At 34.9% G+C, this 13,049-nt stretch overlaps 1 protein-coding gene across 9 annotated transcripts in view; it reads right to left on the minus strand.

The window, feature by feature from the left end:
• CACNA2D1 (calcium voltage-gated channel auxiliary subunit alpha2delta 1) overlaps positions 1-13,049 on the minus strand; it is a 433,456-nt gene that overhangs the window by 195,656 nt on the left and 224,751 nt on the right. For all 9 annotated transcript variants that reach the window (XR_012623660.1, XM_074827917.1, XM_074827916.1 and 6 more), the window contains exon 5: positions 10,056-10,100. Coding sequence is in view for 8 of the 9 variants with exons in the window: in XM_074827917.1 (XP_074684018.1) it covers positions 10,056-10,100 (45 nt within the window). In the remaining variant the exon portion in view is untranslated. The remainder of the gene's footprint in view (positions 1-10,055; positions 10,101-13,049) is intronic.

The raw sequence follows: 13,049 nt of genomic DNA on the forward strand, positions 1-13,049 counted from the left end.
TTTCAAAGCCTACTTCCACCTTCCATCAATCATATGAAAACATCACATTTTAGGACAAGAGGTAATGGCCTCAAGTTGCACCATGGAAGGTTTAGACTAGATATTAGGAAGCATTTCTTTACAGAACGGGTTGTTAGGCGTTGGAATGGGCTGCCCAGGGAGGTGGTGGAGTCCCCATCCCTGGAGGTGTTTAAGAGTCGGGTTGACATAGCGCTGAGGGATATGGTGTAGCTGAGAACGGCCAGTGTTAGGTTAATGGTTGGACTAGGTGATCTTCAAGGTCTTTTCCAACCTAGACAATTCTGTGTCTGTGTCTGGGTCTATCAGATTCAGTCATTCATTTTGTTTTGTACTAAGAAATCTCAGTGTGACCTGCACACTTCAAAGTGACATGTCAAAACACTCATACAACATTGCTATCTGGAATCAGGCAACAAAGCACTTGCTAAAAATTACTACTTCTAATGTTATAAACATTCCATAACGAGTTCAGCTTTTCGACGTGCTTATATTTACCAATAAACAATTACACTGCATTCACTGCAATTGTTATCACTCATGCATTTGATATTAGTAGGAAACATCCTGCAGGAGGAAATTTTCCATTGAAGTGATGAATCACTAACTTTAGGGCTGAATTCTGATCTTTGACATGGCATAAACTTAGCCTCCATGGGGAGACTTCAAGCACTGCTCTTTTGTGCAAATTTGCCTTCAAGGTAGGATTCTCCACATTAAGAACATCCTCATCTTTTTTAGGACACTGACAACTACAGTTATCACTCATGCCATTATTATTTCATAACTCTTTCACAGGTAAGAGATAGCTTTGGGGCACTCATATATTTTATTATCATGTATTTTTCATAGCAGCCTCGAACATATATTCATTTGGGAGAAGACTTGCACAAATTTGAATAATATAAATCTGACACTTAGTTTTTTAACTGGGAAAAAAAAAAAAAAAAAAGGAAGAAGAAAAAAAGCAAGAACCCTGCTCCCTGTGGCAATAGATCATTAAAATTTCAATAGGAAGCTTTAAGGAATGCCTTTTCTCCTTATAGGTTGGATTCAAGCTTACCTATAATGCCTTGAAATGGCAAGGTGCCCAAAGACTTGACGTGATTCCCAGGGATACGTGGTAAAAGGCACACATTCCTCAGTGAACAGTGCAAAAAGTCTTGGCACTAAAGCAGACAATGTCACTCATGCCCTCACTATCAGTTCCAATGCTCATTTTCCAAAAAATGGCATCCAAATCACACTGTTAGAAATTGTAACACTGGATTCCAGATGTAAGAAAGTGCACAGCAAAAACAGTGGAGTATGCATTTTCCTAAAATACCTGAAGTCAAGGTACCATGAAATTGCTAGAAATAAGAACAATAAATCCTCTTGCATAAAAAAGATGAACAGATGTAAGACCAAAGAACATAAAAATATGGCTTTCCTGATTAGTCCTCCTCCCCATGTACTAAAGATAAGATGCTTTGTGCTATAACAGGATTTTTCTACATCTTCCCTATAGCAAGAACTGTATATTTAACCATAAACTTTATTTTTGTTATAAACTGCAGTGAGAGAGATACTCCCCAAAGTGTAATTAATTTGTTACATAAAAAATAATAAAATATGGATCTACTTTTTTAAGACAGTTCATTTTCAAACGTATTAACTTACTTTAGTACATACATTGAAAAAATTTCATTTGAGTATGTTCTATGATCTGTAGAATATAATAAAAGAGTCGTATCTCTGAATATGTTGTAAATTTGAGAAGCACAGGACAAAGTCTTGGAATACTCTCACGAATCAAAAAGTGCAACAGCCAGGAAGTATTTTCTGAAAATGGAAATAGGTTAGGACACCTATGGGAAGCTATCAAATTTTTCCCTCTTCATTTAATAAAATTTTAAATGTATTATAGACTTAATTAATTAATTCCGAGTACTATGTGCTAGTATCAAAAGATATAGGTTAATATTCAAGATATATTTTAATAAAAATTAAAATATAGTTGAAAAGTATGACATTTATTACAGATAAGAAACTCCTGTTCTAATGAAACTTCTCTAAGGCTTTAAAAATGTTCTCTGCATGGGTGTTTCAAAAGTCCTACTCTGACAGTCTTTTATAATGGAAGATAATTTATACTAGCACAAATGTTCTTTCCCTCCTATAGCTTAGGTCAGTCTAAGAGCAAACTACCCTGGCAAAATGTCTCCCTTGTCTATATAAAAAACCAGGTAGAATAAGGCATTTGTCTGTATAGCTAATACCCATTACAGTGAGAAGGGAAAAAATAAACCAAACAAATCTTCAATAAAATCTACGTAATATTGCCAAGAATCAGAATAACTGGCACAGCTGCAGCCCAAGTTGTCAAAGACTTCAAAATTAAAAGATCTCCATCAAGTATCAGTCAACTAATATTTCAGTCTCTTTACAAATTTAGCTATTAGCCCATTTTGATATCATGATTCTCCAAGAATGTGCAAAATATCATCTAAAACAAGTGCTAAATGATGTTTTCCAGTGAAATTTTTTCATGCCTAATTCTACCACATACCACCAAGAGATGTGACATTAAACAGAAAATATGAGATCTAGATATGTAGATATATGTAAATATTATTTATTCTGCTATCTGCAGCATGTTGGCCTGCTGAAAAACCCTAGCAGGTTCAGAAGGAGAAGAAAATTAATCTAAAAATAGCTGCAATTTACACACATGAAGAACAGCAATAACAAAAATAATCCCTAAAGAGACCTGCTATACGTACAAGGGCTACTTGTTGGCACCTTCTTGAGAGTAGGAGTGTACAAATCACAGTTATTGTCAAGTCATCTAACTACGGTTTCCAATCTGTATGAAATATACTTTGCCCACTTATCATAAATTAGAATAGCTGGGGCAAACTCTTTATGACTCATTTTAACATTTTTTTTCAGCATCAAAGAGAGATAAAAAGAAACATGACACATCATAACTGTGACTGTATCTATTTCACGTAGCTGCCTGTGATGTTACAACATCAAACCATACTGGTTGGAATACATTGAAAGCAGAGGGAATAGGAGCACCACACAACTTTAGATAAGGAAGTTAGCTGGCTACATTACTAGGCTACCCTATTGTAAAAGGAGACTAGGTATTCTACAGCCTAGCATTTAAGCTCATCCTAAATTATTTGAAACAAATGACTGGAAATGCCTATCCTTCACTGTCTATGAAATGCTGAAAAATGAGTAGTTTTGAAATCCACCTGTAGCTGGTAGGATATTGATTTTGTACATTGGCAACCAGAGCCAGTCTAAGCACTGAGACAGAAATCCTCTTACATATGCAAACACAAGGGACATTTCTAAAGGTATGTATTTTCAGAATTAGGTTTAAAAAACTCTCCAAAAACAGAGGAAATTTGTATCTGCTGGATGACATGTAACAGGTAAAGAAAACCCCACCCCAGCTTTCTCTATACTGTCAGGGCAGGTCTTATCATTTAGTTTCACGTTTCAGTCGAGCAACTGGCAGCTTTTGCACTTGCAGAAACCTGGCATCACCCTTCCAGTCTCTAGAAAAGTCTATTTATACCTGTTAGCTTTGAGACTTGATCCCTGGAGTCCCCATCTGCCCTGCCCTATAGCTCCAGACCCTCCTCTCAACTAATCATATTCAGATCCCATCTCCCCCTCAAGGCCTCCACCTGACCCAACATGCAGCTCCTGGGACACGGGCCCTGCAGAGAGAACTCTTCTTTTCTGTTGCCCAGCTACAAAATACATAAAATAGTATACTTGTTTTTTCAATAAATAAAATCATTCTGCCATTTTTCAATGTATGTTGTGAGGAGAAAAGCCAGAAAACTCCTGAATTCTGCTAGCAGGAGAAAAAAATTCAGCATTTCTTTGATCAAGTCAATAGTAGGTTCAGACTTAGTTTCAAGTAAACTTTGGCGAATTCATTATCAGACTTCTTTTTACTAAGTTAATCATAGCTGCAAATCAAAGCCAATTTTGCAACACTTGATACCATAAATTAGTAGAAAAGACTTGTGTATGGGCATAAGCATAGACTCAATAAACTTCCAGTGCCACTGTCAGCATGCTTCTAAATCTCACTGTCTCTTCTAGGGAATGAGCAGACCTATAAGGAGTCTGCCTCATGGATAACCATTCTGTTCTCTGCCTACTTCTGCTCAATGACCATACACTCATATTTATTAAAAAAACAAACAAACAAACAAAAAACAACAGAAAAAAAAAAGGAGAGAAAAAAAAAAAAGACCATTTTTGGGGGTGGAAATTATTTTGTTTTCTAAACAAATGTTTGTTGTCTGAACCAAGTCAGGGTTATCGAAAATTTTCTCATCTCTCCATTTTAAAATGGGAGATGGATTTGGTGGATGGAAAGATAACAGTTTATAGCTTATCCACATTTCCCAATGAAGATTAGGGTGTTTTAAAAAAACACTTACAAAAGAGCGGGCAAAAGATTATTACAATCAGTTCCTATGTTCTCCAACTGATGCATTCCACCTTATATGTCCAGAATTGTGGTATGTTAATACCCACCAGGAATTTTTTGAAATTATTTTTATATTCACACCTAATCATCCTTTCTTAGTTTTACAAGTTTTCAGCTTGATGTAGACCTTTTTTATCATTATTTTTAAAAAGCTTGATAGCTGCATTTATGCAGCAGTTTTAAACTCAAAGAGAGCTAATGCTTCACATATTATTCCAAAATAAGGCATCACTGAATTACGAATACTATCTAAACCATGTGGCAAAGATAGCTTACCAGTTTTAAAATATTTTTCCTTGCAAGTTTTATAAAATAATTAAAAAAATATTTTCATATTTAAAACAGTCATAGGCATGTTCCAGATTGCTTCCCTCTACTGGAACCCACACATTGACCCCAGTCACAGAGTGAATTCCCATTTTGTGCAGGTACTTATTCCCCAAATGGACACATAATTCTAGAGCCTTCACATTAATTCAGCAAGATAAAAGTGTTACTACCACTTAATACATGATCAATAACTGCACAAGAAGTACTGCTCTGTTAGTCATGACTGCAATCCAACATGGGACTGCATAAAGGAAATCTCTAATAAATCACTTGTGTTAACTAGGGACACCACTCTTGCCAGGAGATGCAGCTGACTGCTCCCAATTAAAGCCTAATGAGTAAGACCTACAGAGGAGCTGCAGACTCCCAGTGACGTGTGGCTGGTTTAATGTTAAAGAAGCATTTGTTTGTTTATTTGTAATACTTAGTCCTTAAAGTAAAATCACTGAAAAATTTCAGTCTTGTTTTCATTAGGCTAATGGAGCTTGTGCGGGAAGGAGTTTATAAAACCATGACAAGAAATTACACTAAAAAAAGCTAGAAAAGAAGCAAGATGCCAAGAGGACATGAGAGAAACATTAAGAAAGAAATCAAGGAAGAATGAAAATTAAGTAATCAAACAGTACAGTGCATAGTGGAGAGGTGGATTACCTGAACACATGGAAAGAGAAAAATTAGATTTAGAAAGAATCTATAAAGATGTGGAATCACTAGAAGTAACATGGAGACCGGTACAAAAAAGAGGAAAGAACTGAGCAGTGAAGCAAAAATGACTGTAAATACAGTGGGGTTACAAAGGACAAGAAGAGAAAACAGGAAAAGCAGTATTAAAACTTATGAGAAAGGTCATCTTAATGTGGTACCACTCAGTTGTCCAATAAAAGCACTACAGCATTTGTCCAAATACAACACAAGCACTTGACACCTGCAAATTAAAGTGCACGACGCAGACTGCAATATATCAAACTGAAAGGATTCTAGGGAATAGGACAGTGAATGAAAACCTGAGAGACCTGTATTAAATTACAAGTTTAGCCATTATCTTCCTATGAGATATGAAAAATGGGAATATAATATCTCCTACCTTGTTGTGAGGATAAAACTCATTAATTATGAACAGCCCACACATTACATACAGCACTGTGGGGGAAATAATCAAGTAGAATCTAATTGCTGTTGCAGGATAAAGAGTACAAAGGTATATTACTGATTGATGGACTAAGGAGTTACAAATTGATTGTTTTATCTGAGAGACTGAGAAATCCAAAGGCCAATGAATGCTTGGTCTTCATGTGCTTTTTTTTTTTTTTTTTTAAGTCCAAGTAAACAGAGTCATTACATTCAAAAAGGCCCATCGACACAGCAGATGAAAAATGAGAGAGAAGGTACATGAATGTGGTACATAAACAGCAAGAACGAAAGCAAACTATACAGCAGCATATTAACATACACTGGTAAAAATACACAGAATTAAAGTTAGAGGATTGCTCTTCTGATAGAGGTATAATTTTAAAAGGATGAGTGGAGACAAATAAAAACTGGCAGGCAGGACCTGTGAGATTGATTTCTTCTAATTCTTCAACATCTAAAAGGTAAGATTTAAAAGGGTCTGTTATAGGAACCTGGTCAACAGAGAAAAGCACACATCTCAAAGTGATTCAGCTGACCTTAGACACCTATCTCAGAATAAACTGAACAGCTCTCCAGAGGTATCCACAGTGACTAGCTTAGATACCTAATTTTAATAAATAAATTTCTGCTACTAGTTATTTCTACTTGTACTGAAAGAGAAATACAATACCATGTCCTGTGATTTAATGACAGCTCACAGCATGGAAGAGAAAAAAAAATATGAAGTTGTTAGAGACAGCAAAAAATGGATGGCAAAAGCAGTTTTACTAGCCAGTGCTTCAGAGGTGATTCTATTAAAATCTCTCTATATTAAAAAAGATGCTGCCTAAGTCTTCTCAAGCCTTTTTTCAGACAGGAAAAGGGGAGAAGAGTCTGGAGTGTTTGCATACATAGTTGAGACTTGGATGCAGATTTTCTCAAAAAAAATCAGTATCAGACCACTGACTATCTTATTGCTTCTTCTTTAAATTTAGATTACTAATCACAGTGGCAGCACAAGCACAAATACAGCTATTTTCACACTCAATGTGTTTAATCCAAAAGTATTTAACTGCTTCTTACCACCTTAATGAGATGCAAATAATCTGTAATCATACCCATAACTTTCTATTCCCAACAAAGTGCTACAGAAAACAAATTTTTCTTGGATTCCTAATCTGCATTTATCTAATCAGCCTCAGCCTTAATGATGAAGGAAAAGAATTCCTACATTTCAAATACTTTAAGAAATATGTGCACAAAAATTTTAACAGTGAAAAACTCACAGCACATGGAAGAGACTTTTTTAGGAGGTGCATGTTAGTGGTTCCTGAAATACTAGGCCTTTTAAAGGGATCCAAATCTGCGTGTATAAATTATATTTCTAAAATATTCTTCCTTTTCTGTAATATAAATAAGATTTATTTTGTTTATTAAGAACTAATACTGATATTGCAGCTGAAGGAGAATAATGTTTAGCATTATTATGAAATATTCATATTTTCTAAATAGCAAGAATTATAGAATCAATTCGGGTGGAAAAGACATTTAAGATCATCAAGTCCAACAGTTAACCTAGCACTGCCAAGTCCACCACTAAACCATGTCTATGCAGCACTGCTACAAGTCTTTCAGATATCTCCAGTGATGGTGACACAACCACTTCCCTGGGCAGCCTGTTCCAGTGCTTGACAACCCTTCTGGTGAAAACACTTTTCCTAATATCCAATATAAACCTCCTCTGGCACAACTTGAGGCCATTTCCTCTTGTCCTATCACTTGTTACTTGGGAGAAGAGACCGACACCCACCTTGCTACAACCTCCTTTCAGGCAGCTGTAGAAAGTAATAAGGTCTCCCCTCAGCCCCCTCTTCCCCAGGCTAAACAACCCCAGTTCCCTCAGCTGCTCCCCATAAGACTTGTGCTCTAGACCTTTCACCAGCTTTGCTGCTCTTCTTTGGATGTGAGAAAGTAGAATTAGAGTAGTGCTTCTCCAGGATGAGCAAACCCAGCCCTTAGCAGAACCAATGAGATCCCAGTGGCTGAGATATCTGAGACTGGTCTCTCTTTTCATGGTGTAATTAGAATTCACGGGGAACTGCTTAATGGTATCTCCTTAAGTCAAAGCATTTGTTTTCATCAGCTAGCCAAAAAAGCTTAAATCACTGACAGAAAGCACATGCTCTCAAACAACCAGAGCTTGCAAATAGTGTACTTCCTTTGTACCTTTTCCCTTCACATTGTTTTCTAAACTTAGAATTAAATAGATTAAAAGTAAAACAAAACAAAAAACTCATTTCTTTTTCCTCCTCCATCTTTAACCTTTTGATTTCAGGATTATTATGAAGGAAAGAAAAATAATTATTTCAACACATATAGCCATATAAACATACTGGCAACTCAAACAGAACCACAGTCTCAATGCTATATTTATTTTACACAGCCCATACAGCACAGATCTACATAACATTTCAGCCCATTAAGCTGAAATTTCTAGGTCTTAAAATTTTTCATTGTAATTAAAAACATTTCAGAGTAATAACTTAAGCTAGTGTTGGGTTTTGGTATTGCACTCTGTGTTGCTGACACCATATTACTGTTACTTGTTTCTTGAGAGATTGGCTCTGACTCACAAGGCACTATTCTTAAATTGACAATAAAGGTTATTATAAACTTCATTCCAAGAGTTCAAAAAAAGATAAAAAGAAATAAAACCAGAAATACAAATAGGACACCTGGTGAAATAATTTTTTTGTTTGTTTTTTGTGGCAGGAGGAGTTGTGAGGTTTTTTCCGGGGTAAAAAAAAATTCCAGAGGAAAGTCAAAGAAAATGAGAGTAAACTCTGGAACACGATTTCCTTTCCTGCCCTGCCTAACAGATTTGGATTTATGTTGCAGAAGCAGTCACTTCGAGATCTTTCCCAGTACTATTTAATCATAGTAGATACAGAGGGGTCTTTTACTTCACACCATAATCTACCATCACTATACAGTACATTTAGATTCAAAATCCAATGTTTAAGCTTTGCAATTCTGTTTCCAGAAGTGATTAGGACCTGCAATCCCAGTGAATTTAATGAGAAAAGACCAGTATCTTTCAAATTTGGGTTACTTTTAATGAATTTTACTTAAAGCATGCAAATTTTAAAACTCGGGACAGTAGACTGTTGTATCTGAATTCCAGTACTCATAACTCTATATAAGCATATCAAATAGTTCTGCTTGACATGATCTATGTACCTTCTTTAATTGCCTTACAGCAGAAGCATCAATTACAATAGTGATACCATCAATCTCTAAAGAATACTTGATTAAAAAGTGCAAATGAAGCATGCTGGCAATTCTGATTAATACATTTACAACATTTTTTCTATGGTTCTAAAAATTAAATCTATAATGAAGACAAGCAGTTGTATTATCTCAAGTGAAGGTGAGGATAACTTATCTTCTCCCCAGAAGGCATTAAGATCTTTAATAGTTAAAGCCAGATAGGAAACTTCAAACCACTTAAAGTAAGAGTTTTAGTAAAACTAGGAATTGAAATATCATATGTTTTGTCTAAATTTTAGGACTGGATTTTCAATTTCCCCAAAGCTTATTACAGTCATATGAGTGATCACAAAGTGCATGAAAATAGTTATTCAGTAACATTTTACATCTGCTTTCCCCTCATGTAAAAAAATTCTTACAAACAATACAGAACAAGATGAGTTTGGAAAATAGGGCCAGAAAATGGTTCCTTCAGAGGAAAGTAAATTATTTACATTTATCATTTTGATTCTACAGTCCTATAATTATGATTTTATCACATTTCAAAAAGTGAATGATACTGCTGTCAGGATCTTTTTTCTCTCAGAACATTCCCTGCCTGATCAGTAACTCAGACTGTATGAGGGAAGACAGACTTTGAGAATTAGAACATAAAATATTATCTGGCTCTTGAGGAAACTTTTGAAAACATTTCTAAGTTTCTTGGTTTCTTGCTTCTACAAAATATTTAAATGCTAGTCTTAGAGCTACATTAATATTTTCAATCCCTTAATTTTCTGAGATTACGGGCAATGAAACAAAAAGAAACATTACTTACGTCATTCTGATCATCTTTTGCATTGTAATAGATTATATCATTATTCTGTAAGAGAAAGAAAAGTAATTCTGTTAGTTTGAAAGTAGAGAATAAAATTTACTAACAATAATTTGTACTAAAATACATTTTAAAATAAAACAACATTTCTTTATGTACTCTCTTTGAAATATAACAGAATCAGACTTTTGTTTGCTCTCTGTTGCATGTAATATTTCCCATGCTCATGTTTAACTTCATTCATTTAATGCCTCTTCCCTGGTAAGCTACATAAGTCACTCAAAAAGCCAGGTAGAAAAGTACAGACGTTGGACAAAATCCAGAGCTCATAAAAGACTTGTGTAAGCTGTTTCTTTTACAGATATATGACTCGCTATGCAATTAGGTGATTTATGCACCATGACATCTAGCAGGCAATAGATAGAACGACGCATGGGCATTGCTAAGTGGGTTAAGTATTTGTTGCATCATGTTTATTGTTTTATTCACCTCCCACAGTGAAAATAAAATCTGTGAAAATACATCACAGGAGAGTCTGACTGTTGTACCACAGAGTGGAACCTGGCAGCTCTGTGGAAACGCTGTACCATGTAATTCAGGCAAAGGAATGAAGAAGAAGATTACTAGTTTCCATTAGTAAATCAGTCAGAAGGTTCATTCAGTGTAACATCTACAGCAGTTTGAAAATTGGTGTATTTCGTACGAAATATGCTTTTATTTTTGCTTGAAATATTTCTGAACCATTTAAAAGCCTTGAAGATTTAGGTTTTCCACTAAATAGAATTGCTGTACTCTGCCCTATACTTTTTTGAATGAAAGTAAGCAATTGTTATGTGCATTTCTGTATGAAATAGACACGTATATGTACATAGCATTTGCACAAATAATGAAAAGGAGATGTTATATTTCTTCACGTCCAGCAGCTTGTTTAAAATGACTACTGCTAACCTCCAAAAACAGCCTTAATTTATTTTTTCAGTTATGTTTATGGTAATACCTTTGGATATATGTATCTAAATAAAATGTTGACCACAATTTTTTTTTTTTTTCTTTTATAAATACCAACAGGAGAGAATTATTTCGGTAATCATTTTTCAAGTGCGTAAGCCAATGACAATTATTACTTGCACTAAAAAAGCACCATGATATGTGCTACAAGGTAATGCAGTTCATCTTTATAAACCATTATTTTCCTCACTTCATAAATAATGACATCGTTCATTCTCCTTTGTGACCTTTTTGAGATCCAAACGAAATATATTATAGATGAGCTAAACACCATTTTGAGGTAAATGCTATTAACATGAACTCATCCTCTTTCCTTTTCCCTCAAAATGCACTTTTTTACTTTTCCATCAAGACACTGTTCTTCGCAGGTCAGTTGGTTTGGTATCAGTATCTGGGTAACGAAGCCGGAACTCAGTGTGTTACAGACACAGGAGAAAATTCCTTTTATCATTACGGACCAAAGCTAATTGCTTATTCATTTGATTGCTGTAAAGAAAAGACTATGTAATGCTTGTGGAAGCCTTCAATTAAGTTGGAAGAGGCGAAAGATTCAATTTTCTTCAGATCCTCTTTACTCTGCATATGTTTATATACAAAATGTTCTGTAAATAATGTGATCTGTTCAGAAAGCCATGTGATTCTTTAGCAGGCAATATTTAAAACTGCAAAGGATCCAACTCTGAATGGTACTAGCTGGAAGTGTTAGCACAAGTGTTTTCATCACAAGATGATATGTTTAATTTCTTCTTAAAAAAAAGCTGTTTCACTTCAGAAGACAGGGGAAAAGAATACTTCTTTCAACACACCTCCTTATGATATGTTAGAGCAGTTCCCCTGCAATCTCTTCCCTGGAAGCTTTTGTTTGGAAAAAATGAGACCATCATACTTACATGGATATTATGTACATATTCTTTTTCTTTAGTGGTTTCATTTTAGAAAGGAACATTTTCATAAAACACAATTCTATTAGGCTTTCTCTTGTATTGAGTCTCACCTAGCTATCAGTTTATTTCCCCACCTCCTTCCCATTGTTCAAGCTTACCCTGACAGTATTCCTTGTCATAGAATCATTTAATGCATAGGATTTTTAACACTGTGTTCTATACATAAAATTCTGTTTATCTACTCAAACAAAATGATTCTTTATTGTCACAAAACTATTTTCCCGTCATTTATATTTTTATTTATTTATTTAAATTGAGCAAAGCTGGCATAGTGTTGTTATCTACTTCTACTGGACTAAAGAGTATTTTTTAAATCACCTATTAAAGAATGATGTTTCAGAAACATGATACATTTACAAGTTAATTAAAATAACCCCACCACCACCCCCCCATATGAATTAGATATTTTGTTAGGCTATTCATATCTTGGAGTTCACCACCCTGCCTGGAGATATTACCTATCTAATGCATAAACTAACGCTGACATTGGTCATATCTCACCTCTCTTAAGATAGAAAATATGAGCTACACAGTGCTACAACACACTGAATGCTGTACCGTTCACAAATTAGATTCATGGATCAGTTAGATCTTTAGAGGACAATTTTTCATAATTTAACCACTTCTAGCTGACAAGAACAAATTGCTTTGTTGCTGGTTCTCAAGCGAGTAGTTTAGTTATTTATTAACTTCTTGACACAAAGAATTTGAATCTTTCCACTGTTATACACTTTTGCAACCAGGTAATACTGCACACTTATTCAGCAAGCCTAATACACAATGTAAATATCCTAGATATTTATTTTTGTTCTTTATTCAGTAATGCTATGAGTGAGAGGTAAATACTCACTGTTACTTCTGTTTATGAATGAAGGGATTTAGTAAGACAGTTCTGAAGATCAGTTTATGGAAGAATGACTTTAGGAGACCATATGCATAAATTAGAAACTTTAGCATACTGTCAGTATACAAGTTCACAAAATTTATTAAGTTGGAACAGTGAAAGGTAGTTTTCACCAGCATTAATTCCCCCTTCAAAGCAAAC

Source organism: Strix aluco, chromosome 5 (assembly GCF_031877795.1).
Source record: "Strix aluco isolate bStrAlu1 chromosome 5, bStrAlu1.hap1, whole genome shotgun sequence".
Taxonomy (NCBI): domain Eukaryota; kingdom Metazoa; phylum Chordata; class Aves; order Strigiformes; family Strigidae; genus Strix; species Strix aluco.